Below are 27,500 nucleotides of genomic sequence, written 5' to 3'. Positions count from 1 at the left end.
ACTCACTATACTACCCTCTATGGTGGCTGACTGACTGGCTGATTAACTCACTGGCTGATTAACTGACTGGCCGATTAACTGACTGGCTGATAAACTGACTGGCCGATTAACTGACTGGCTGATTAACTCACTGGCTGATTAACTGACTGGCTGATAAACTGACTGGCTGATTAACTGACTGGCTGATTAACTGACTGGCTGATAAACTGACTGGCCGATTAACTGACTAGTTGATTAACTGACTGGCTAATTAACTGACTGGCTGATAAACTGACTGGCTGATTAACACATTATACTACCCTCTATGGTGGCTGACTGACTGGCTGATTAACTGACTGGCTGATTAACACATTATACTACCCTCTATGGTGGCTGACTGACTGGCTTATAAACTGACTGGCTGATTAACACACTATACTACCCTCTATGGTGGCTGACTGACTGGCTGATAAACTGACTGGCTGATTAACACATTATACTACCCTCTATGGTGGCTGACTGACTAGTTGATTAACTGACTGGCTGATTAACTGACTGGCTGATAAACTGACTGGCCGATTAACTGACTAGTTGATTAACTGACTGGCTGATTAACTGACTGCCTGATTAACTGACTGGCTGATTAACTGACTGCCTGATTAACTGACTGGCTGATTAACTGACTGGCTGATTAACTGACTGGCTGATAAACTGACTAGTTGATAAACTGACTGGCTGATAAACTGACTGGCTGATTAACTGACTGGCTGATTAACTGACTGGCTGATTAACTGACTGGCTGATTAACTGACTGGCTGATTAACTGACTGGCTGATTAACTGACTGGCTGATTAACTGACTGCCTGATTAACTGACTGGCTGATTAACTGACTAGTTGATTAACTGACTGGCTGATTAACTCACTGGCTGATAAACTGACTGGCCGATTAACTGACTGGCTGATAAACTGACTGGCCGATTAACTGACTGGCTGATTGACTGACTGCTGCTTAAAGCGGCAGCGGGCCTTCTGCCATGTGCTGCCTCCTCGTTGCTCCCTCAGCCCTCAGCCCTAACTGATGCTAATGGTTCCATGCTGCCTCGTTGCTCCCTCAGCCCTCAGCCCTAACTGATGCTAATGGTTCCATGCTGCCTCGTTGCTCCCTCAGCCCTCAGCCCTAACTGATGATAATGGTTCCATGCTGCCTCGTTGCTCCCTCAGCCCTCAGCCCTAACTGATGCTAATGGTTCCATGCTGCCTCGTTGCTCCCTCAGCCCTCAGCCCTAACTGATGCTAATGGTTCCATGCTGCCTAGTTGCTCCCTCAGCCCTCTAGATGCTCCAGATGCTGCACCTGAAGCTAGATGTGTCTCCGGCTGTCTTGTTGCTCTCACACTGTAATGTATTCTAATGACTGTACTGGAGCCAAGGGAATAAATACACTGCTTGTCAAAATGCACCTGTTCTGATTTTAAAGTCTGTTCCCTCATGTAACGTTTCTCCTTCTCTTGATCTCTCTGTCTACCTTTCTGGACCTCTCTCTTCACTCTCTGTATCTCTCTCTCCATCCCTCTCTCCATCCCTCTCTCCATCCCTCTCTCCCCTGATCTCTCTCTTCACTCTCTGTATCCCTCTCCCCATCCCTCTCCCCCTGATCTCTCTCTTCACTCTCTGTATCCCTCTCCCCATCCCTCTCCCCCTGATCTCTCTCTTCACTCTCTGTATCTCTCTCTCCATCCCTCTCTCCATCCCTCTCTCCATCCCTCTCTCCCCTGATCTCTCTCTTCACTCTCTGTATCCCTCTCCCCATCCCTCTCCCCTGATCTCTCTCTTCACTCTCTGTATCCCTCTCCCCATCCCTCTCCCCCTGATCTCTCTCTTCACTCTCTGTATCCCTCTCCCCATCCCTCTCCCCCTGATCTCTCTCTTCACTCTCTGTATCTCTCTCTCCATCCCTCTCTCCATCCCTCTCTCCATCCCTCTCTCCATCCCTCTCTCCCCTGATCTCTCTCTTCACTCTCTGTATCCCTCTCCCCATCCCTCTCCCCCTGATCTCTCTCTTCACTCTCTGTATCCCTCTCCCCATCCCTCTCCCCCTGATCTCTCTCTTCACTCTCTGTATCTCTCTCTCCATCCCTCTCTCCATCCCTCTCTCCCATCCCTCTCTCCATCCCTCTCTCCATCCCTCTCTCCCCTGATCTCTCTCTTCACTCTCTGTATCCCTCTCCATCCCTCTCTCCATCCCTCTCTCCATCCCTCTCTCCATCCCTCTCTCCATCCCTCTCTCCCCTGATCTCTCTCTTCACTCTCTGTATCCCTCTCTCCCTGATCTCTCTCTTCACTCTCTCCATCCCTCTCTCCATCCCTCTCACCATCCCTCTCTCCCCCTGATCTCTCTCTTCACTCTCTGTATCCCTCTCTCCATCCCTCTCTCCATCCCTCTCCATCCCTCTCTCCATCCCTCTCTCCATCCCTCTCTCCCCTGATCTCTCTCTTCACTCTCTGTATCCCTCTCTCCCTGATCTCTCTCTTCCTCTCTCCATCCCTCTCTCCATCCCTCTCACCATCCCTCTCTCCCCTGATCTCTCTCTTCACTCTCTGTATCCCTCTCTCCATCCCTCTCCCCCTGATCTCTCTCTTCACTCTCTGTATCCCTCTCTCCATCCCTCTCTCCATCCCTCTCTCCCTGATCTCTCTCTTCACTCTCTGTATCCCTCTCTCATCCCTCTCTCCCTGATCTCTCTCTTCACTCTCTCATCCCTCTCTCCATCCCTCTCACCATCCCTCTCTCCATCCCTCTCTCCATCCCTCTCCATCCCTCTCTCCATCCCTCTCATCCCTCTCTCCCCCCCCTGATCTCTCTCTTCACTCTCTGTATCCCTCTCTCCATCCCTCTCTCCATCCCTCTCCATCCCTCTCTCCATCCCTCTCTCCATCCCTCTCTCCCTGATCTCTCTCTTCACTCTCTGTATCCCTCTCCATCCCTCTCTCCATCCCTCTCTCCATCCCTCTCTCCATCCCTCTCTCCATCCCTCTCTCCCCTGATCTCTCTCTTCACTCTCTGTATCCCTCTCTCCATCCCTCTCTCCCCTGATCTCTCTCTTCACTCTCTCCATCCCTCTCTCCATCCCTCTCTCCATCCCTCTCTCCCCTGATCTCTCTCTTCACTCTCTCCATCCCTCTCTCCATCCCTCTCTCCATCCCTCTCTCCCCTGATCTCTCTCTTCACTCTCTGTATCCCTCTCCATCCCTCTCTCCATCCCTCTCTCCATCCCTCTCTCCATCCCTCTCTCCCCTGATCTCTCTCTTCACTCTCTGTATCCCTCTCTCCATCCCTCTCTCCCCTGATCTCTCTCTTCACTCTCTGTATCCCTCTCCATCCCTCTCTCCATCCCTCTCTCCATCCCTCTCTCCATCCCTCTCTCCATCCCTCTCTCCCCTGATCTCTCTCTTCACTCTCTGTATCCTCTCTCCATCCCTCTCTCCCTGATCTCTCTCTTCACTCTCTCCATCCCTCTCTCCATCCCTCTCCATCCCTCTCTCCCCTGATCTCTCTCTTCACTCTCTGTATCCCTCTCCATCCCTCTCTCCATCCCTCTCTCCATCCCTCTCTCCCCTGATCTCTCTCTTCACTCTCTGTATCCCTCTCCATCCCTCTCTCCCCTGATCTCTCTCTTCACTCTCTGTATCCCTCTCTCCATCCCTCTCTCCATCCCTCTCTCCATCCCTCTCCCCATCCCTCTCTCCCCTGATCTCTCTCTTCACTCTCTGTATCCCTCTCTCCATCCCTCTCTCCCCTGATCTCTCTCTTCACTCTCTGTATCCCTCTCTCCATCCCTCTCTCCCCTGATCTCTCTCTTCACTCTCTGTATCCCTCTCTCCATCCCTCTCTCCCCTGATCTCTCTCTTCACTCTCTGTATCCCTCTCTCCATCCCTCTCTCCCTGATCTCTCTCTTCACTCTCCCCATCCCTCTCTCCCCTGATCTCTCTCTCACTCTCCCCATCCCTCTCTCCCTGATCTCTCTCTTCACTCTCTGTATCCCTCTCTCCCCTGATCTCTCTCTTCACTCTCTGTATCCCTCTCTCTCCTGATCTCTCTCTTCACTCTCTGTATCCCTCTCTCCATCCCTCTCTCCCCTGATCTCTCTCTTCACTCTCTCCATCCCTCTCTCTCCTGATCTCTCTCTTCACTCTCTGTATCCCTCTCTCTCCTGATCTCTCTCTTCACTCTCTGTATCCCTCTCCATCCCTCTCTCCCCTGATCTCTCTCTTCACTCTCTGTATCCCTCTCTCCATCCCTTTCTCCCTTGATCTCTCTCACAATGTCACTGTATCCCTCTCTCAATCTTTCACGCTCTCTCCTCTCCTCCCTCTTGTCCTCTAGCTGCCTTGATAAGGGGCAACAGGAAGAATTGTGCCCAGTTCTCCGGCTCATTGGATTGGTTGATCAGCCGGTTGGAGAGACTGGAGGCCTCGTCTGGTATGTGATCTATAATCAATATATCCTTTTGACCCTCCTGCACGGCATTATCACATATCACTGTTGCAGCAGCATAGACAATCTGCAGTAGTATCACTGTTACAGTATAGCAAGAGAGAATAGAGAGAGGGGAGAGAGAGAGAGACAGAGAATGAGGGGGAGAGAGAGACAGAGAATGAGGAGGGAGAGAGAGAGAATGAGGAGGGAGAGAGAGAGAGAGAATGAGGAGAGAGACAGAGAATGAGGGAGAGAGATAGAGAATGAGGGAGAGCGAGAGCGAGGGAGAAAATAAGAGGGAGAGATAGAAAATGAGGAGAGAGAGAATGATATAGAGGAGAGAGAAAAGGAGAGAATGAGAGGGAGAGAGAGAGAATGAGAGGAAGAGAGAGAAAATGAGAGAGAGAAATAGAGGAAGAGAGACAGAGGAGGGTAGGAGATAGGAGGAGGAGGGAGAGAGAGAGCGAATGAGGGGAGAGAGACAGAGGAAGAGGGAGAGAGATGCAGGAGGAGGGAGGGAGACAGAATGAGGAGGGAGATAGAGAGAGAGGACGAGGAGGGAGAGAGAGAGAGAATGAGAGGGAGAGAGGGAATGAGATGGAGAGAGACAGAGGATGAGGAGGAGGGAGAGAGACAGAGGAGGAGGAGGAGGGAGAGAGACAGAGGAGGAGGAGGGGGAAGAGGAGGAGGAGGAGGGAGGCAGAATGAGGAGGGAGAGAGAGAGAGGACGAGTAGGGAGAGAGGGAGATATAGAACAAAACAGATTTCTTCCCCATTTCTACTTCCTGCCGCAAAGTGTTGGCTGCAGTGTGGATTCTACTCTCCTCTCCTCTATTCTCTTCTCCTCTCCTCTCCTCCCTCCTCTCCCTCATCCCTCCTCTCTCCATCCCCCCCTTCCCTCCTCTCCTCTCCTCTCCTCTCCTCTGAGCGTGTACGTAGGTGTGGATTCTCCTCTCCTTTCCTCTCCTCTCCTCCCTCCTCTCCCTCATCCCTCCCCTCTCCTCATCCCTCCTCTCTCCATCCTGCCCTTCCCTCCCCTCCTCCTCCTCTCCTCTCCTCTCCTCTCCTCTCCTCCCTCTCCTCTCCTCCTCCTCCCTCCTCCCTCTCCTCTCCCTCTCCTCTCCTCTCCTCCCTCCTCTCCCTCATCCCTCCTTTCCCTCATCCCTCCTCTCCCTCATCCCTCCTCTCTCCATCCTCTCCTTCCCTCCCCTCCTCCCTCCCTCTCCTCTCCTCTCCTCTCCTCCTCCTCTCCCTCATCCCTCCTCTCTCCATCCTCCCCTTCCCTCCCCTCCTCTCCTCTCCTCTCCTCTCCTCTCCTCTGAGCGTGTACGTAGGTGTGGATTCTCCTCTCCTCTCCTCTCTTCTCCTCTCCTCTCCTCCCTCCTCTCCCTCATCCCTCCTCTCCCTCATCCCTCCTCTCTCCATCCCTCCCCTCCCCTCTTCTCCTCTCCTCTCCTCTCCTCTCCTCTCCTCTCCTCTCCTCTCCTCTCCTCTCCTCTCCTCTCCTCTCCTCTCCTCTCCTCTCCTCTCCTCTCCCCTCCCCTCCCCTCCTCTCCTCTCCCCTCCTCTCCTCTCCTCTCCTCTCCTCTCCTCTGAGCGTGTACGTAGGTGGATGAAAGCTAGAGACGAGCAGAGCGGCCACTCATTCCACCAGAGTTATGAAACGTCTAACATGCCTCATATCTAACACCATACAAACATATATCTCTGTGAGCATGTTCTTAAACCCTTCCCCAGGCATATACCCGGTGACTCAGTCTATTTCTGGTTTGAATATTGTAGAACAGAATGAGGAGACATTTATAGTTGACGGGTGGCCACTCTAGTTCTACTGTAAGTAACGGAGGTGGGATAGAGTGCATTTCCTCCACACTCTCGCCCCTCACCTAGAGAGGTACACCTGAATGCACATGAACTCATCCTCATACTCTCTCCCCTCACCTAGAGAGGTACACCTGAATGCACATGAACTCATCCTCATACTCCTCCCCTCACCTAGAGAGGTACATCTGAATGCACATGAACTCATCCTCATACTCTCTCCCCTCACCTAGAGAGGTACTGTACGGGAGGTACAGTGAGGAGGGTCTAGGGTTGGTTTGACCACGAGGAGAGGTGAATTAGAGATGACTGGTGCAGTGAGGAGGGTCTAGGGTTGGTTTGACCACGGGGAGAGGTGAATTAGAGATGACTGGTGCAGTGAGGAGGGTCTAGGGTTGGTTTGACCACGAGGAGAGGTGAATTAGAGATGACTGGTGCAGTGAGGAGGGTCTAGGGTTGGTTTGACCACGAGGAGCGGTGAATTAGAGATGACTGGTGCAGGGAGGAGGGTCTAGGGTTGGTTTGACCACGAGGAGAGGTGAATTAGAGATGACTGGTGCAGGGAGGAGGGTCTAGGGTTGGTTTGACCACGAGGAGAGGTGAATTAGAGATGACTGGTGCAGTGAGGAGGGTCTAGGGTTGGTTTGACCACGAGGAGAGGTGAGTTAGAGATGACTGGTGCAGTGAGGAGGGTCTAGGGTTGGTTTGACCACGAGGAGAGGTGAATTAGAGATGACTGGTGCAGTGAGGAGGGTCTAGGGTTGGTTTGACCACGAGGAGAGGTGAATTAGAGATGACTGGTGCAGTGAGGAGGGTCTAGGGTTGGTTTGACCACGAGGAGAGGTGAATTAGAGATGACTGGTGCAGTGAGGAGGGTCTAGGGTTGGTTTGACCACGAGGAGAGGTGAATTAGAGATGACTGGTGCAGTGAGGAGGGTCTAGGGTTGGTTTGACCACGAGGAACGGTGAATTAGAGATGACTGGTGCAGTGAGGAGGGTCTAGGGTTGGTTTGACCACGAGGAGAGTGAATTAGAGATGACTGGTGCAGTGAGGAGGGTCTAGGGTTGGTTTGACCACGAGGAGAGGTGAATTAGAGATGACTGGAGCAGTGAGGAGGGTCTAGGGGTTGGTTTGACCACGAGGAGCGGTGAATTAGAGATGACTGGTGCAGTGAGGAGGGTCTAGGGTTGGTTTGACCACGAGGAACGGTGAATTAGAGATGACTGGTGCAGTGAGGAGGGTCTAGGGTTGGTTTGACCACGGGGAGAGGTGAATTAGAGATGACTGGTGCAGTGAGGAGGGTCTAGGGTTGGTTTGACCACGAGGAGAGGTGAATTAGAGATGACTGGTGCAGTGAGGAGGGTCTAGGGTTGGTTTGACCACGAGGAGTGGTGAATTAGAGATGACTGGTGCAGTGAGGAGGGTCTAGGGTTGGTTTGACCACGAGGAGAGGTGAATTAGAGATGACTGGTGCAGTGAGGAGGGTCTAGGGTTGGTTTGACCACGAGGAACGGTGAATTAGAGATGACTGGTGCAGTGAGGAGGGTCTAGGGTTGGTTTGACCACGAGGAGAGGTGAATTAGAGATGACTGGTGCAGTGAGGAGGGTCTAGGGTTGGTTTGACCATGAGGAGAGGTGAATTAGAGATGACTGGTGCAGTGAGGAGGGTCTAGGGTTGGTTTGACCACGAGGAGAGGTGAATTAGAGATGACTGGTGCAGTGAGGAGGGTCTAGGGTTGGTTTGACCACGAGGAGAGGTGAATTAGAGATGACTGGTGCAGTGAGGAGGGTCTAGGGTTGGTTTGACCACGAGGAGAGGTGAATTAGAGATGACTGGTGCAGTGAGGAGGGTCTAGGGTTGGTTTGACCACGAGGAGCGGTGAATTAGAGATGACTGGTGCAGTGAGGAGGGTCTAGGGTTGGTTTGACCACGAGGAGAGGTGAATTAGAGATGACTGGTGCAGTGAGGAGGGTCTAGGGTTGGTTTGACCACGAGGAGCGGTGAATTAGAGATGACTGGTGCAGCGAGGAGGGTCTAGGGTTGGTTTGACCACGAGGAACGGTGAATTAGAGATGACTGGTGCAGTGAGGAGGGTCTAGGGTTGGTTTGACCACGAGGAACGGTGAATTAGAGATGACTGGTGCAGTGAGGAGGGTCTAGGGTTGGTTTGACCACGAGGAGCGGTGAATTAGAGATGACTGGTGCAGTGAGGAGGGTCTAGGGTTGGTTTGACCACGAGGAGAGGTGAATTAGAGATGACTGGTGCAGTGAGGAGGGTCTAGGGTTGGTTTGACCACGAGGAGAGGTGAATTAGAGATGACTGGTGCAGTGAGGAGGGTCTAGGGTTGGTTTGACCACGAGGAGAGGTGAATTAGAGATGACTGGTGCAGTGAGGAGGGTCTAGGGTTGGTTTGACCACGAGGAGAGGTGAATTAGAGATGACTGGTGCAGTGAGGAGGGTCTAGGGTTGGTTTGACCACGAGGAGAGGTGAATTAGAGATGACTGGTGCAGTGAGGAGGGTTGGTTTGACCACGAGGAGAGGTGAATTAGAGATGACTGGTGCAGTGAGGAGGGTCTAGGGTTGGTTTGACCACGAGGAGAGGTGAATTAGAGATGACTGGTGCAGTGAGGAGGGTCTAGGGTTGGTTTGACCACGAGGAGAGGTGAATTAGAGATGACTGGTGCAGTGAGGAGGGTCTAGGGTTGGTTTGACCACGAGGAGCGGTGAGTTAGAGATGACTGGTGCAGTGAGGAGGGTCTAGGGTTGGTTTGACCACGAGGAGAGGTGAATTAGAGATGACTGGTGCAGTGAGGAGGGTCTAGGGTTGGTTTGACCACGAGGAGCGGTGAATTAGAGATGACTGGTGCAGTGAGGAGGGTCTAGGGTTGGTTTGACCACGAGGAGAGGTGAATTAGAGATGACTGGTGCAGTGAGGAGGGTCTAGGGTTGGTTTGGAGACGAGGAGAGGTGAATTAGAGATGACTGGTGCAGTGAGGAGGGTCTAGGGTTGGTTTGACCATGAGGAGCGGTGAATTAGAGATGACTGGTGCAGTGAGGAGGGTCTAGGGTTGGTTTGACCACGAGGAGAGGTGAATTAGAGATGACTGGTGCAGTGAGGAGGGTCTAGGGTTGGTTTGACCATGAGGAGAGGTGAATTAGAGATGACTGGTGCAGTGAGGAGGGTCTAGGGTTGGTTTGACCACGAGGAGAGGTGAATTAGAGATGACTGGTGCAGTGAGGAGGGTCTAGGGTTGGTTTGACCACGAGGAGCGGTGAATTAGAGATGACTGGTGCAGTGAGGAGGGTCTAGGGTTGGTTTGACCATGAGGAGAGGTGAATTAGAGATGACTGGTGCAGTGAGGAGGGTCTAGGGTTGGTTTGACCACGAGGAGAGGTGAATTAGAGATGACTGGTGCAGTGAGGAGGGTCTAGGGTTGGTTTGACCACGAGGAGAGGTGAATTAGAGATGACTGGTGCAGTGAGGAGGGTCTAGGGTTGGTTTGACCATGAGGAGAGGTGAATTAGAGATGACTGGTGCAGTGAGGAGGGTCTAGGGTTGGTTTGACCATGAGGAGAGGTGAATTAGAGATGACTGGTGCAGTGAGGAGGGTCTAGGGTTGGTTTTGACCACGAGGAGAGGTGAATTAGAGATGACTGGTGCAGTGAGGAGGGTCTAGGGTTGGTTTGACCACGAGGAGAGGTGAATTAGAGATGACTGGTGCAGTGAGGAGGGTCTAGGGTTGGTTTGACCACGAGGAGAGGTGAATTAGAGATGACTGGTGCAGTGAGGAGGGTCTAGGGTTGGTTTGACCACGAGGAGCGGTGAATTAGAGATGACTGGTGCAGTGAGGAGGGTCTAGGGTTGGTTTGACCACGAGGAGAGGTGAATTAGAGATGACTGGTGCAGTGAGGAGGGTCTAGGGTTGGTTTGACCACGAGGAGAGGTGAATTAGAGATGACTGGTGCAGTGAGGAGGGTCTAGGGTTGGTTTGACCACGAGGAGAGGTGAATTAGAGATGACTGGTGCAGTGAGGAGGGTCTAGGGTTGGTTTGACCACGAGGAGCGGTGAATTAGAGATGACTGGTGCAGTGAGGAGGGTCTAGGGTTGGTTTGACCATGAGGAGAGGTGAATTAGAGATGACTGGTGCAGTGAGGAGGGTCTAGGGTTGGTTTGACCACGAGGAGTGGTGAATTATAGATGACTGGTGCAGTGAGGAGGGTCTAGGGTTGGTTTGACCACGAGGAGAGGTGAATTAGAGATGTCTGGTGCAGGGAGGAGGGTCTAGGGTTGGTTTGACCACGAGGAGAGGTGAATTAGAGATGACTGGTGCAGTGAGGAGGGTCTAGGGTTGGTTTGACCACGAGGAGAGGTGAATTAGAGATGACTGGTGCAGTGAGGAGGGTCTAGGGTTGGTTTGACCACGAGGAGAGGTGAATTAGAGATGACTGGTGCAGTGAGGAGGGTCTAGGGTTGGTTTGACCACGAGGAGAGGTGAATTAGAGATGACTGGTGCAGTGAGGAGGGTCTATGGTTGGTTTGACCATGAGGAGAGGTGAATTAGAGATGACTGGTGCAGTGAGGAGGGTCTAGGGTTGGTTTGACCACGAGGAGAGGTGAATTAGAGATGACTGGTCCAGTGAGGAGGGTCTAGGGTTGGTTTGACCACGAGGAACGGTGAATTAGAGATGACTGGTGCAGTGAGGAGGGTCTAGGGTTGGTTTGACCACGAGGAGAGGTGAATTAGAGATGACTGGTGCAGTGAGAAGGGTCTAGGGTTGGTTTGACCACGAGGAGAGGTGAATTAGAGATGACTGGTGCAGTGAGGAGGGTCTAGGGTTGGTTTGACCACGAGGATCGGTGAATTAGAGATGACTGGTGCAGTGAGGAGGGTCTAGGGTTGGTTTGACCACGAGGAGAGGTGAATTAGAGATGACTGGTGCAGTGAGGAGGGTCTAGGGTTGGTTTGACCACGAGGAGCGGTGAATTAGAGATGACTGGTGCAGTGAGGAGGGTCTAGGGTTGGTTTGACCACGAGGAGCGGTGAATTAGAGATGACTGGTGCAGTGAGGAGGGTCTAGGGTTGGTTTGACCACGAGGAGAGGTGAATTAGAGATGACTGGTGCAGTGAGGAGGGTCTAGGGTTGGTTTGACCACGAGGAGCGGTGAATTAGAGATGACTGGTGCAGTGAGGAGGGTCTAGGGTTGGTTTGACCACGAGGAGAGGTGAATTAGAGATGACTGGTGCAGTGAGGAGGGTCTAGGGTTGGTTTGACCACGAGGAGAGGTGAATTAGAGATGACTGGTTCAGTGAGGAGGGTCTAGGGTTGGTTTGACCACGAGGAGAGGTGAATTAGAGATGACTGGTGCAGTGAGGAGGGTCTAGGGTTGGTTTGACCAACGAGGGGCGGTGAATTAGAGATGACTGGTGCAGTGAGGAGGGTCTAGGGTTGGTTTGACCACGAGGAGAGGTGAATTAGAGATGACTGGTGCAGTGAGGAGGGTCGAGGGTTGGTTTGACCACGAGGAGAGGTGAATTAGAGATGACTGGTGCAGTGAGGAGGGTCTAGGGTTGGTTTGACCACGAGGAGAGGTGAATTAGAGATGACTGGTGCAGTGAGGAGGGTCTAGGGTTGGTTTGACCACGAGGAGAGGTGAATTAGAGATGACTGGTGCAGTGAGGAGGGTCTAGGGTTGGTTTGACCACGAGGAGCGGTGAATTAGAGATGACTGGTGCAGTGAGGAGGGTCTAGGGTTGGTTTGACCACGAGGAACGGTGAATTAGAGATGACTGGTGCAGTGAGGAGGGTCTAGGGTTGGTTTGACCACGAGGAACGGTGAATTAGAGATGACTGGTGCAGTGAGGAGGGTCTAGGGTTGGTTTGACCACGAGGAGAGGTGAATTAGAGATGACTGGTGCAGTGAGGAGGGTCTAGGGGTTGGTTTGACCATGAGGAGAGGTGAATTAGAGATGACTGGTGCAGTGAGGAGGGTCTAGGGTTGGTTTGACCACGAGGAGAGGTGAATTAGAGATGACTGGTGCAGTGAGGAGGGTCTAGGGTTGGTTTGACCACGAGGAGCGGTGAATTAGAGATGACTGGTGCAGTGAGGAGGGTCTAGGGTTGGTTTGACCACGAGGAGAGGTGAATTAGAGATGACTGGTGCAGTGAGGAGGGTCTAGGGTTGGTTTGACCACGAGGAGAGGTGAATTAGAGATGACTGGTGCAGTGAGGAGGGTCTAGGGTTGGTTTGACCGCGAGGAGAGGTGAATTAGAGATGACTGGTGCAGTGAGGAGGGTCTAGGGTTGGTTTGACCACGAGGAGCGGTGAATTAGAGATGACTGGTGCAGTGAGGAGGGTCTAGGGTTGGTTTGACCATGAGGAGAGGTGAATTAGAGATGACTGGTGCAGTGAGGAGGGTCTAGGGTTGGTTTGACCACGAGGAGAGGTGAATTAGAGATGACTGGTGCAGTGAGGAGGGTCTAGGGTTGGTTTGAAGACGAGGAGAGGTGAATTAGAGATGACTGGTGCAGTGAGGAGGGTCTAGGGTTGGTTTGACCACGAGGAGCGGTGAATTAGAGATGACTGGTGCAGTGAGGAGGGTCTAGGGTTGGTTTGACCACGAGGAGCTGTGAATTAGAGATGACTGGTGCAGTGAGGAGGGTCTAGGGTTGGTTTGACCACGAGGAGCTGTGAATTAGAGATGACTGGTGCAGTGAGGAGGGTCTAGGGTTGGTTTGAAGACGAGGAGCGGTGAATTAGAGATGACTGGTGCAGTGAGGAGGGTCTAGGGTTGGTTTGACCACGAGGAGCGGTGAATTAGAGATGACTGGTGCAGTGAGGAGGGTCTAGGGTTGGTTTGACCACGAGGAGCGGTGAATTAGAGATGACTGGTGCAGTGAGGAGGGTCTAGGGTTGGTTTGACCACGAGGAGCTGTGAATTAGAGATGACTGGTGCAGTGAGGAGGGTCTAGGGTTGGTTTGACCACGAGGAGAGGTGAATTAGAGATGACTGGTGCAGTGAGGAGGGTCTAGGGTTGGTTTGACCACGAGGAGAGGTGAATTAGAGATGACTGGAGCAGTGAGGAGGGTCTAGGGTTGGTTTGACCACGAGGAGAGGTGAATTAGAGATGACTGGTGCAGTGAGGAGGGTCTAGGGTTGGTTTGACCACGAGGAGAGGTGAATTATTTTATTTTATTTTTATTTCACCTTTATTTAACCAGGTAGGCTAGTTGAGAACAAGTTCTCATTTGCAACTGCGACCTGGCCAAGATAAAGCATAGCAGTGTGAACAGACAACAGAGTTACACATGGAGTAAACAATTAGCAAGTCAATAACACAGTAGAAAAAAATGGGCAGTCTATATACAATGTGTGCAAAAGGCATGAGGAGGTAGGCGAATAATACAATTTTGCAGATTAACACTGGAGTGATAAATGATCAGATGGGCATGTACAGGTAGAGATATTGGTGTGCAAAAGAGCAGAAAAGTAAAAAATAAAAACAGTATAAAAACAGTATGGGAATGAGGTAGGTGAAAAAGGGTGAGCTATTTACCTATAGACTATGTACAGCTGCAGCGATCGGTTAGCTGCTCGGATAGCTGATGTTTGAAGTTGGTGAGGGAGATAAAAGTCTCCAACTTCAGCGATTTTGCAATTCGTTCCAGTCACAGGCAGCAGAGTACTGGAACGAAAGGCGGCCAAATGAGGTGTTGGCTTTAGGGATGATCAGTGAGATACACCTGCTGGAGCGCGTGCTACGGATGGGTGTTGCCATCGTGACCAGTGAACTGAGATAAGGCGGAGCTTTACCTAGCATGGACTTGTAAATGACCTGGAGCCAGTGGGTCTGGCGACGAATATGTAGTGAGGGCCAGCCGACTAGAGCATACAAGTCGCAGTGGTGGGTGGTATAAGGTGCTTTAGTGACAAAACGGATGGCACTGTGATAGACTGCATCCAGTTTGCTGAGTAGAGTGTTGGAAGCCATTTTGTAGATGACATCGCCGAAGTCGAGGATCGGTAGGATAGTCAGTTTTACTAGGGTAAGCTTGGCAGCGTGAGTGAAGGAGGCTTTGTTGCGGAATAGAAAGCCGACTCTGGATTTGATCTTTGATTGGAGATGTTTGATGTGAGTCTGGAAGGAGAGTTTGCAGTCTAGCCAGACACCTAGGTACTTATAGATGTCCACATATTCAAGGTTGGAACCATCCAGGGTGGTGATGCTAGTCGGGCATGCGGGTGCAGGCAGCGATCGGTTGAAAAGCATGCATTTGGTTTTACTCGCGTTTAAGAGCAGTTGGAGGCCACTGCTGTATGGCATTGAAGCTCGTTTGGAGGTTTGATAGCACAGTGTCCAATGACGTGCCGAAAGTATATAGAATGGTGTCGTCTGCGTAGAGGTGGATCAGGGAATCGCCCGCAGCAAGAGCAACATCATTGATATATACAGAGAAAAGAGTCGGCCCGAGAATTGAACCCTGTGGCACCCCCATAGAGACTGCCAGAGGACCGGACAGCATGCCCTCTGATTTGACACACTGAACTCTGTCTGCAAAGTAATTGGTGAACCAGGCAAGGCAGTCATCCGAAAACCGAGGCTGTTGAGTCTGCCGATAAGAATTTGGTGATTGACAGAGTCGAAAGCCTTGGCGAGGTCGATGAAGACGGCTGCACAGTACTGTCTTTTATCGATGGCGGTTATGATATCATTTAGTACCTTGAGTGTGGCTGAGGTGCACCCGTGACCGGCTCGGAAACCAGATTGCACAGCGGAGAAGGTACGGTGGGATTCGAGATGGTCAGTGACCTGTTTGTTGACTTGGCTTTCGAAGACCTTAGATAGGCAGGGCAGGATGGATATAGGTCTATAGCAGTTTGGGTCCAGGGTGTCTCCTCCTTTGAAGAGGGGGATGACTGCGGCAGCTTTCAATCCTTGGGGATCTCAGACGATATGAAAGAGAGGTTGAACAGGCTGGTAATAGGGGTTGCGACAATGGCGGCAGATAGTTTCAGAAATAGCGGGTCCAGATTGTCAAGCCCAGCTGATTTGTACGGGTCCAGGTTTTGCAGCTCTTTCAGAACATCTGCTATCTGGATTTGGGTAAAGGAGAACCTGGAGAGGCTTGGGTGAGGAACTACGGGGGGGCGGAGCTGTTGGCCGAGGTTGGAGTAGCCAGGCGGAAGGCATGGCCAGCCGTTGAGAAGTGCTTATTGAAGTTTTCGATAATCATGGATTTATCGGTGGAGACCGTGTTTCCTAGCCTCAGTGCAGTGGGCAGCTGGGAGGAGGTGCTCTTGTTCTCCATGGACTTCACAGTGTCCCAGAACTTTTTGGAGTTGGAGCTACAGGATGCAAACTTTTGCCTGAAGAAGCTGGCCTTAGCTTTCCTGACTGACTGCGTGTATTGGTTCCTGACTTCCCTGAACAGTTGCATATCACGGGGGCTATTCGATGCTATTGCAGTCCGCCACAGGATGTTTTTGTGCTGGAGATGACTGGTGCAGTGAGGAGGGTCTAGGGTTGGTTTGACCACGAGGAGAGGTGAATTCGAGATGACTGGTGCAGTGAGGAGGGTCTAGGGTTGGTTTGACCATGAGGAGAGGTGAATTAGAGATGACTGGTGCAGTGAGGAGGGTCTAGGGTTGGTTTGACCACGAGGAGAGGTGAATTAGAGATGACTGGTGCAGTGAGGAGGGTCTAGGGTTGGTTTGACCATGAGGAGAGGTGAATTAGAGATGACTGGTGCAGTGAGGAGGGTCTAGGGTTGGTTTGACCACGAGGAGAGGTGAATTAGAGATGACTGGTGCAGTGAGGAGGGTCTAGGGTTGGTTTGACCACGAGGAGCGGTGAATTAGAGATGACTGGTGCAGTGAGGAGGGTCTAGGGTTGGTTTGACCACGAGGAACGGTGAATTAGAGATGACTGGTGCAGTGAGGAGGGTCTAGGGTTGGTTTGACCACGAGGAGAGGTGAATTAGAGATGACTGGTGCAGTGAGGAGGGTCTAGGGTTGGTTTGACCACGAGGAGAGGTGAATTAGAGATGACTGGTGCAGTGAGGAGGGTCTAGGGTTGGTTTGACCACGAGGAGCGGTGAATTAGAGATGACTGGGGCAGTGAGGAGGGTCTAGGGTTGGTTTGACCACGAGGAGCGGTGAATTAGAGATGACTGGTGCAGTGAGGAGGGTCTAGGGTTGGTTTGACCACGAGGAGCGGTGAATTAGAGATGACTGGTGCAGTGAGGAGGGTCTAGGGTTGGTTTGACCACGAGGAGAGGTGAATTAGAGATGACTGGTGCAGTGAGGAGGGTCTAGGGTTGGTTTGACCACGAGGAGCGGTGAATTAGAGATGACTGGTGCAGTGAGGAGGGTCTAGGGTTGGTTTGACCACGAGGAGCGGTGAATTAGAGATGACTGGTGCAGTGAGGAGGGTCTAGGGTTGGTTTGACCACGAGGAGAGGTGAATTAGAGATGACTGGTGCAGTGAGGAGGGTCTAGGGTTCGTCTGGCATTCAGGGATCCTGTTTGTTGGTGTTTATAACTGGTCTGGCATTCAGGGATCCTGTTTGTTGGTGTTTATAACTCATCTGGCATTCAGGAATCCTGTTTGTTGGGGTTTTGTAATTCCGTTCTCCATATGTCCTGGAGGTCCTTCACTGTGTCCTGGTGGAGAGTACTGAAGCTCTCATCATCATCAAGGGACAGTTCATTTAAGTTAGTAGTGTGTTGGTGTGATACTAACTCTGTGCTGGTTGTGTTCAGGTATCTTGGAGGTCCTTCACTGTGTCCTGGTGGAGAGTACTGAAGCTCTCATCATCATCAAGGGACAGTTCATTTAAGTTAGTAGTGTGTTGGTGTGATACTAACTCTGTGCTGGTTGTGTTCAGGGATCTTGGAGGTCCTTCACTGTGTCCTGGTGGAGAGTCCTGAAGCTCTGAACATCATCAAGGAGGGACACATCAAGTCAATCATCTCTCTGCTAGACAAACATGGACGCAACCACAAGGTGGGTAGAGGAGACCACCTACCTATAAACCAGGTATTATAGATAACCACAAGGTGGGTAGAGGAGACCACCTACCTATAAACCAGGTATTATAGATAACCACAAGGTGGGTAGAGGAGACCACCTACCTATAAACCAGGTATTATAGATAACCACAAGGTGGGTAGAGGAGACCACCTACCTATAAACCAGGTATTATAGATAACCACAAGGTGGGTAGAGGAGACCACCTACCTATAAACCAGGTATTATAGATAACCACAAGGTGGGTAGAGGAGACCACCTACCTATAAACCAGGCATTATAGATAACCACAAGGTGGGTAGAGACCACCTACCTATAAACCAGGTATTATAGATAACCACAAGGTGGGTAGAGACCACCTACCTATAAACCAGGTATTATAGATAACCACAAGGTGGGTAGAGGAGACCACCTACCTATAAACCAGGTATTATAGATAACCACAAGGTGGGTAGAAGAGACTAGAGGAGACCACCTACCTATAAACCAGGCATTATAGATAACCACAAGGTGGGTAGAGACCACCTACCTATAAACCAGGTATTATAGATAACCACAAGGTGGGTAGAGGAGACCACCTACCTATAAACCAGGTATTATAGATAACCACAAGGTGGGTAGAGGAGACCACCTACCTATAAACCAGGTATTATAGATAACCACAAGGTGGGTAGAGACCACCTACCTATAAACCAGGTATTATAGATAACCACAAGGTGGGTAGAGGAGACCACCTACCTATAAACCAGGTATTATAGATAACCACAAGGTGGGTAGAGGAGACCACCTACCTATAAACCAGGTATTATAGATAACCACAAGGTGGGTAGAGACCACCTACCTATAAACCAGGTATTATAGATAACCACAAGGTGGGTAGAGGAGACCACCTACCTATAAACCAGGTATTATAGATAACCACAAGGTGGGTAGAGGAGACCACCTACCTATAAACCAGGTATTATAGGTAACCAGCTCCTTATATACTATAGACATACATAATGGATGATCTCCTAGCTGGGTGGTACCTATTTAACAGAGATTATATACATAATGCACTATGATTTGTTTATTCATTATTTCTTTACAATGAATTGTGATGATAAATGTGTGAGCAACACATTGCACCAGTGGGTCGGCTCTACCATTCCACTCTTTCATGATATTTCATGTAATGTTTCAATATTTCAGAGACATAAGTCCTGTTATTGATTTTTAGAAGAGGTATTAGTTTGGATGTGTTTATTTTTTTCAGCTGATGAGTTGAGATCTGAAGCAATCGATCTAATTATGTAGCTGTATATCACAGATGTTCACGCAATACACAAGCGAACAACTTAAGCGCTCAATAACTTTAATAATTTAATGTTCCCCTTGTTTTTTTACATGATTAGCTAATGGACCGACATTACTGAAAGGCTTGGTCATGTTGCTATAATGGACCGACATTACTGAAAGGCTTGGTCATGTTGCTATAATGGACCGACATTACTGAAAGGCTTGGTCATGTTGCTATAATGGACCGACATTACTGAAAGGCTTGGTCATGTTGCTATAATGGACCGACATTACTGAAAGGCTTGGTCATGTTGCTACAATGGACCGACATTACTGAAAGGCTTGGTCATGTTGCTATAATGGACCGACATTACTGAAAGGCTTGGTCATGTTGCTATAATGGACCGACATTACTGAAAGGCTTGGTCATGTTGCTATAATGGACCGACATTACTGAAAGGCTTGGTCATGTTGCTATAATGGACCGACATTACTGAAAGGCTTGGTCATGTTGCTATAATGGACCAACATTACTGAAAGGCTTGGTCATGTTGCTATAATGGACCGACATTACTGAAAGGCTTGGTCATGTTGCTATAATGGACCGACATTACCGAAAGGCTTGGTCATGTTGCTATAATGGACCGACATTACTGAAAGGCTTGGTCATGTTGCTATAATGGACTGACATTACTGAAAGGCTTGGTCATGTTGCTATAATGGACCGACATTACTGAAAGGCTTGGTCATGTTGCTATAATGGACCGACATTACTGAAAGGCTTGGTCATGTTGCTATAATGGACCGACATTACTGAAAGGCTTGGTCATGTTGCTATAATGGACCGACATTACTGAAAGGCTTGGTCATGTTGCTATAATGGACCGACATTACTGAAAGGCTTGGTCATGTTGCTATAATGGACCGACATTACTGAAAGGCTTGGTCATGTTGCTATAATGGACCGACATTACTGAAAGGCTTGGTCATGTTGCTACAATGGACCGACATTACTGAAAGGCTTGGTCATGTTGCTATAATGGACCGACATTACTGAAAGGCTTGGTCATGTTGCTATAATGGACCGACATTACTGAAAGGCTTGGTCATGTTGCTATAATGGACCGACATTACTGAAAGGCTTGGTCATGTTGCTACAATGGGCCGACATTACTGAAAGGCTTGGTCATGTTGCTATAATGGACCGACATTACTGAAAGGCTTGGTCATGTTGCTATAATGGACCGACATTACTGAAAGGCTTGGTCATGTTGCTATAATGGACCGACATTACTGAAAGGCTTGGTCATGTTGCTATAATGGACCGACATTACCGAAAGGCTTGGTCATGTTGCTATAATGGACCGACATTACTGAAAGGCTTGGTCATGTTGCTATAATGGACTGACATTACTGAAAGGCTTGGTCATGTTGCTATAATGGACCGACATTACTGAAAGGCTTGGTCATGTTGCTATAATGGACCGACATTACTGAAAGGCTTGGTCATGTTGCTATAATGGACGGACATTACTGAAAGGCTTGGTCATGTTGCTATAATGGACCGACATTACTGAAAGGCTTGGTCATGTTGCTATAATGGACCGACATTACTGAAAGGCTTGGTCATGTTGCTATAATGGACCGACATTACTGAAAGGCTTGGTCATGTTGCTATAATGGACCGACATTACTGAAAGGCTTGGTCATGTTGCTATAATGGACCAACATTACTGAAAGGCTTGGTCATGTTGCTAGAATGGACCGACATTACTGAAAGGCTTGGTCATGTTGCTATAATGGACCGACATTACTGAAAGGCTTGGTCATGTTGCTATAATGGACCGACATTACTGAAAGGCTTGGTCATGTTGCTATAATGGACCGACATTACTGAAAGGCTTGGTCATGTTGCTATAATGGACCGACATTACTGAAAGGCTTGGTCATGTTGCTATAATGGACCGACATTACTGAAAGGCTTGGTCATGTTGCTATAATGGACCGACATTACTGAAAGGCTTGGTCATGTTGCTACAATGGGCCGACATTACTGAAAGGCTTGGTCATGTTGCTATAATGGACCGACATTACTGAAAGGCTTGGTCATGTTGCTATAATGGACCGACATTACTGAAAGGCTTGGTCATGTTGCTATAATGGACCGACATTACTGAAAGGCTTGGTCATGTTGCTATAATGGACCGACATTACTGAAAGGCTTGGTCATGTTGCTATAATGGACCGACATTACTGAAAGGCTTGGTCATGTTGCTATAATGGACCGACATTACTGAAAGGCTTGGTCATGTTGCTATAATGGACCGACATTACTGAAAGGCTTGGTCATGTTGCTATAATGGACCGACATTACTGAAAGGCTTGGTCATGTTGCTACATCTAAATGATTGAAATGGCCTGTACTTTCTCTCCAGTGAGTAGTGTTGGTTGAGCATCAATAAGTAGAATGGCCTGGTGTTTCCATGTTTGACAATAGCAAAGCCAAGCAAACAACATTAAGTTAAGTTCCAGATTAGGCAATAATGTAGCCTACACTCTGAATGTTGTTGTTCCAACCAGCATCTGATCTGTATCATGGTCTGTTCTCTGTGTTAACCCAACAGGTTCTGGACGTGCTCTGTTCTCTGTGTTAACCCAACAGGTTCTGGACGTGCTCTGTTCTCTGTGTTAACCCAACAGGTTCTGGACGTGCTCTGTTCTCTGTGTTAACCCAACAGGTTCTGGACGTGCTCTGTTCTCTGTGTTAACCCAACAGGTTCTGGACGTGCTCTGTTCTCTGTGTTAACCCAACAGGTTCTGGACGTGCTCTGTTCTCTGTGTTAACCCAACAGGTTCTGGACGTGCTCTGTTCTCTGTGTTAACCCAACAGGTTCTGGACGTGCTCTGTTCTCTGTGTGTCTGTCATGGCGTGGCGGTGCGGTCCAACCAACACCTGATCTGTGACAACCTGCTACCTGGCAGAGACCTGCTTCTACAGACACGACTTGTCAACCATGTCAGCAGGTACAGCCTTCTTCCTCCACTAACTCTAACCCTAACCCAAACCCTAACCCAAACCCTAACCCTAACCCTAACCCAAACCCTAACCCTAACCCAAACCCTAACCCAAACCCTAACCCTAACCCAAACCCTAACCCAAACCCTAACCCTAACCCTAACCCTAACCCAAACCCTAACCACAAGGTTAGGAGAGAGGGTTGTTGTCCTGGCAGTGGGTCCAGGGTGATATGAGTGCTACGGGGCAGTAATCATTTAGACAAGTTACCTTGGCATTCTTGGGCACAGGGACAATGGTTGTCTGCTTGAAACATGTTGGTATTACAGACTGGGTCAGGGAGCGGTTGAATGTCAGTAAAGACACTTGCCAGCTGGTCAGCGTATTCTTTGAGTATGCGTCCTGGTAATCAGTTTGGCTCTGCGGCCTTGTGAATGTTAACCTGTTTACAGGTTCTACTCACAGAGGCTACGGAGAGCATGACCACACAGTTGTCCGGAACAGTCGGTGCTCTCATGCATGGTTCAGTTTTGCTAGCCTTGAAGCACATAGACGGTATTTCGCTCATCTGGTAGTCTCACATAACTGGTCAGTTCGCGGCTGGGTTTCCCTTTGTAATCCGTGATAGTTTGCAAGCCCTGCCACATCCAACAAGTGTCAGTGCCAGTGTAATAGGATTCCCTCATAGAACACTAGAGCCCTGGGCTCAATACAATCCACCAGTCAGCCATTATGCTAATGTCTCTGACCTCAGTCTTTATATTCAGATGATGGTACATGGAAGGTTGTTCAGATGTATTGAATCACAGTACACTTGAGTTCGATGATATGATTGACAGTTGACAGTTCAATTGGCATTAGTCTGTTATCCTTTTCTTGATTGGCTGTGGTTCGGATTGGTCAGTGGGTAACGTAGTATGTATGTAGAGTATGTATGGATTGGTCAGCTGGTGGATAGCGTAGTAAGTATGTATGGATTGGCCAGCTGGTGGATAGCGTAGTATGTATGTATGGATTGGCCAGCTGGTGGATAGCGTAGTATGTATGTAGAGTATGTATGGATTGGCCAGCTGGTGGATAGCGTAGTAAGTATGTATGGATTGGCCAGCTGGTGGATAGCGTAGTAAGTATGTATGGATTGGCCAGCTGGTGGATAGCGTAGTAAGTATGTATGGATTGGCCAGCTGGTGGATAGCGTAGTATGTATGTAGAGTATGTATGGATTGGCCAGCTGGTGGATAGCGTAGTAAGTATGTATGGATTGGCCAGCTGGTGGATAGCGTAGTAAATATGTATGGATTGGCCAGCTGGTGGATAGCGTAGTATGTATGTAGAGTATGTATGGATTGGCCAGCTGGTGGATAGCGTAGTAAGTATGTATGGATTGGCCAGCTGGTGGATAGCGTAGTAAGTATGTATGGATTGGCCAGCTGGTGGATAGCGTAGTAAATATGTATGGATTGGCCAGCTGGTGGATAGCGTAGTAAGTATGTATGGATTGGCCAGCTGGTGGATAGCGTAGTATGTATGTAGAGTATGTATGGATTGGCCAGCTGGTGGATAGCGTAGTAAGTATGTATGGATTGGCCAGCTGGTGGATAGCGTAGTATGTATGTAGAGTATGTATGGATTGGCCAGCTGGTGGATAGCGTAGTAAGTATGTATGGATTGGCCAGCTGGTGGATAGCGTAGTATGTATGTATGGATTGGCCAGCTGGTGGATAGCGTAGTAAGTATGTATGGATTGGCCAGCTGGTGGATAGCGTAGTAAGTATGTATGGATTGGCCAGCTGGTGGATAGCGTAGTATGTATGTAGAGTATGTATGGATTGGCCAGCTGGTGGATAGCGTAGTATGTATGTAGAGTATGTATGGATTGGCCAGCTGGTGGATAGCGTAGTAAATATGTATGGATTGGCCAGCTGGTGGATAGCGTAGTAAATATGTATGGATTGGCCAGCTGGTGGATAGCGTAGTAAGTATGTATGGATTGGCCAGCTGGTGGATAGCGTAGTAAGTATGTATGGATTAGCCAGTGGGTAACGTAGTATGTATAGTGCATTCGGAAAGTATTCAGACTCCTTGACTTTTTCCACATTTTGTTATGTTACAGCCTTATTCAAAAATTGATTAAATTGTTTCTTTCCCCCTCACGATACCCCATAATGACATCACAATACCTCATAATGACATCACAATACCTCATAATGACATCACAAGACCTCATAATGACATCACAATACCCCATAATAACAAAACAAAAACAGGTTTTTAGAACTTTTTGCAAATGTATACAAGAATAGAAAAAAATGAAAGATCACATTTGTGACTGACCGGCTCAAATCGGTCAAATATAGAACCTTTAGAAATTGTGTTTTTTTTTTTACATTGGATAAACGTAGAGACTCAGAGCTACAACACGGTAGATCATTTCAGTTGAGGAACTATGGGAGAGTAATTTTGCTTTGAAAGTTGATAAACTTGTAAACTCACTTTTGAGAAAATAGCCTTTGAATGTTTTGGTACCTACTGGAGAGCCCTTCTTTGTCTCCACCCATTCACACCTTTTAAGCCCATGTCTTTAAGGATTGATCTTAGCGGTCTGTGCTGACAACAGCAGTCAAGCACCCCTGTAAAGACCTTTATTATACACAGATTCTAAATAGCTGTTGAAAACAAATGTGTATTTTGTGGTTGTGACCCAGAGCCTCTTGACCATTTATTCTGGGACTCTTCTTATGTCAGAAGATAATTGGAGTGAGTTAGAAGATTTTATTTTAAAGAAACGACTATTTCATGTTAATTTGTAATACTCTGATAGGATGTTTTATTTTGATCCAAATGATACGGACCCTGATTTAGTTTTCATTGTTGGTTGGTTTATTTTTCAGGACAGATTCTTTATCCATCAAATGAGGAGGAAACAAACACATCTTCACATTGTTTAATATCATTTCAAAATAATATTTAAATTCTATCAGAAAAACAAAAAAGCAATACGTACCAAACTTTTAGAAATATTGAAAATGTGTCTCGATATGTGGTGTCGATATACAGTGGCAAGAAACAGTATGTGAACCCTTTGGAAATATCTGGATTTCTGCATAAATTGGTCATAAAATTGGTCATAAAATTCGATATGTTCTTCATCTAGGTCACAATAGACAAACAGTCTGCTTAAACTAATAACACACAAATAATTATATGTTTTTGTGTCTTTATTGAACACACCGTGTAAACATTCACAGTGCAGGGTGGGAGAAGTATGTGAACCCTTGGATTTAATAACTGGTTGACCCTCCTTTGGCAGCAATAACCTCAACCAAACGTTTTCTGTTGTTGTGGATCAGACCGGCACAACGGTCAGGAGGAATTCTGGACCGTTCCTCTTTACAAAACTGTTTCAGTTCAGCAATATTCTTGGGATGTCTGGTGTGAACTGCTCTCTCGAGGTCATGTCACAGCATCTCGATGGGGTTGAGGTCAGGACTCTGACTGGGCCACTCCAGAAGGTGTTTTTTCTTCTGTTGAAGCCGTTCTGTTGTTGATTTATTTCTGTGTTTTGGGTCGTTGTCCTGTTGCGTCACCCAACTTCTGTTGAGCTTCAACTGGCGGACAGATACATTCTCCTGCAAAATGTCTCGATAAACTTGGGAATTAATTTTTCCGTCGATGATAGCAAGCTGTCCAGGCTTTGAGGCAGCAAAGCAGCCCCAAACCATGATGCTTCCTCCACCAGACTTTACAGTTGGGATGAGGTTTTGATGTTGGTGTGCTGTGCTGTGACTTTTTTCTCCACACATAGTGTTGTGTGTTCCCTCCAAACAACTCAACTGTAGTTCCATCTGTCCACAGAATATTCTGCCAGTAGCGCTGTGGAACATCCAGGTGCTCTTCTGCAAACTTCAGACGTGCAGCAATGTTTTTTATTGGACAGCAGTGGCTTCTTCCGTGGTGTCCTCCCATGAACACCATTCTTGTTTAGTGTTTTACGTATCGTAGACTCGTCAACAGAGATGTTAGCATGTTCCAGAGATTTATGTAGGTCTTTAGCTGACACTCTAGGATTCTTCTTAACCTCATTGAGCATTCTGCGCTGTGCTCTTGCAGTCATCTTTGCAGGACGGCCACTCCTAGGGAGAGTAGCAACAGTGCTGAACTTTCTCCATTTATAGACCATCTGTCTTACCGTGGACTGATGAACATCAAGGTTCTTAGAGATACTTTTGCAACCCTTTCCAGCTTTATGCAAGTCAACAATTCTTAATCTCCGGTCTTCTGAGGTCTCTTTTGTTTGAAGTATGGTTCACATCAGGCAATGCTTCTTGAGAACAGCAAACAACATTTTTTTAGTGTTTTTATAGGGCAAGGCAGCTCTAACCAACATATCCAATCTCGTCTCATTGATTGGACTCCAGGTTAGCTGTTTGGAGAAGTCATTAGCCTTGGGGGGGTTCATATACTTTATCCAACCTACACTGTGAATGTTTAAATGATGTATTCAATATAGACAAGAAAAACAACATTGTTCCAGTATTGAACTTTAACCGACATTAACCCCTTGTTATCCTTCTTCCCACATGGCAGCATGAGGCCTAACATCTTCCTGGGTGTGAGTGAAGGCTCCGCCCAGTACAGGAAGTGGTATTATGAGCTGATGGTGGACCAGGTGTTACCCTTCGTTACGGCCGAAGCCACACATCTCAGAGTGGGCTGGGCCACCACGGACGGCTACCAACCCTACCCCGGGGAGGAGAGGGCTGGGGGAAACGGGCTCGGTGACGACCTGTACTCCTACGGCTTCGACGGCTTGCACCTGTGGTCAGGTAAGATAGCTAGTCTATTATATTCACCTGTGGTCAGGTAAGATGGCTAGTCTATTATATTCACCTGTGGTCAGGTAAGATAGCTAGTCTATTATATTCACCTGTGGTCAGGTAAGATAGCTAGTCTATTATATTCACTTGTGGTCAGGTGAGATGGCTAATCTGTTATTATCACCTACTGTAGTTAGTCAGGTTAGATAGTTACTATATTATATTCACCTGTAGTCAGGTTAGATAGTTACTATATTATATTCACCTGTAGTCAGGTTAGATAGTTACTATATTATATTCACCTGTGGTCAGGTTAGATAGTTACTCTAGTCCTCTGATCTAGTGTGATGTGAGTGGGCTACCTAGTTTGAGTTGTGTGGGTAGTGAGACACAGGGAGAAGGGTGTAACTGAGTGTTGACAGAGGGGTAATGTTCACCCAGAATGCTGTGTGAGGGGGTAATGTTCCCCCAGAATGCTGTATGAGGGGTAATGTTCCCCCAGAATGCTGTGTGAGGGGTAATGTTCCCCCAGAGTGCTGTGTGATGGGGTAATTATCCCCCAGAATGCTGTGAGGGGTAATTATCCCCCAGAATGCTGTGTGAGGGGTAATGTTCCCCAGAATGCTGTGTGAGGGGTAATGTTCCCCCAGAATGCTGTGTGAGGGGTAATTATCCCCCAGAATGCTGTGTGAGGGGTAATGTTCCCCCAGAATGCTGTGTGAGGGGTAATGTTCACCTAGAATGCTGTGTGAGGGGTAATGTTCCCCCAGAATGCTGTGTGAGGGGTAATGTTCCCCATAATGCTGTGTGAGGGGTAATTTTCACCCAGAATGCTGTGTGATGGGTATTGATCCCCCAGAATGCTGTGTGAGGGGTAATGTTCCACAGGAATGCTGTGTGATGGGTAATGATCCCCCATAATGCTGTGTGATGGGGTAATGTCCCCCCAGAATGCTGTGTGAGGGGTAATGTTCACCCATAATGCTGTGTGATGGGGTAATGCACGCACGCACGCACACACACACACACACACACACACACACACACACACACACACACACACACACACACACAC

General features: G+C 48.6%; 1 protein-coding gene across 1 annotated transcript in view; it reads left to right on the top strand.

Moving 5' to 3' along the window:
• LOC127925442 (ryanodine receptor 2-like) overlaps positions 1-27,500 on the top strand; it is a 150,323-nt gene that overhangs the window by 38,476 nt on the left and 84,347 nt on the right. Inside the window, exons 7-10 of the mRNA XM_052510313.1 lie at positions 4,365-4,460; positions 17,172-17,290; positions 21,483-21,616; positions 26,196-26,434. Of these exons, the coding sequence (XP_052366273.1) occupies positions 4,365-4,460; positions 17,172-17,290; positions 21,483-21,616; positions 26,196-26,434 (588 nt within the window). The remainder of the gene's footprint in view (positions 1-4,364; positions 4,461-17,171; positions 17,291-21,482; positions 21,617-26,195; positions 26,435-27,500) is intronic.

This window comes from Oncorhynchus keta, unplaced genomic scaffold (genome assembly GCF_023373465.1).
Source record: "Oncorhynchus keta strain PuntledgeMale-10-30-2019 unplaced genomic scaffold, Oket_V2 Un_contig_5577_pilon_pilon, whole genome shotgun sequence".
Taxonomy (NCBI): domain Eukaryota; kingdom Metazoa; phylum Chordata; class Actinopteri; order Salmoniformes; family Salmonidae; genus Oncorhynchus; species Oncorhynchus keta.
Note: the sequence above shows the minus strand (reverse complement) of the source record. Positions and strands in the feature narration are given on the sequence as shown.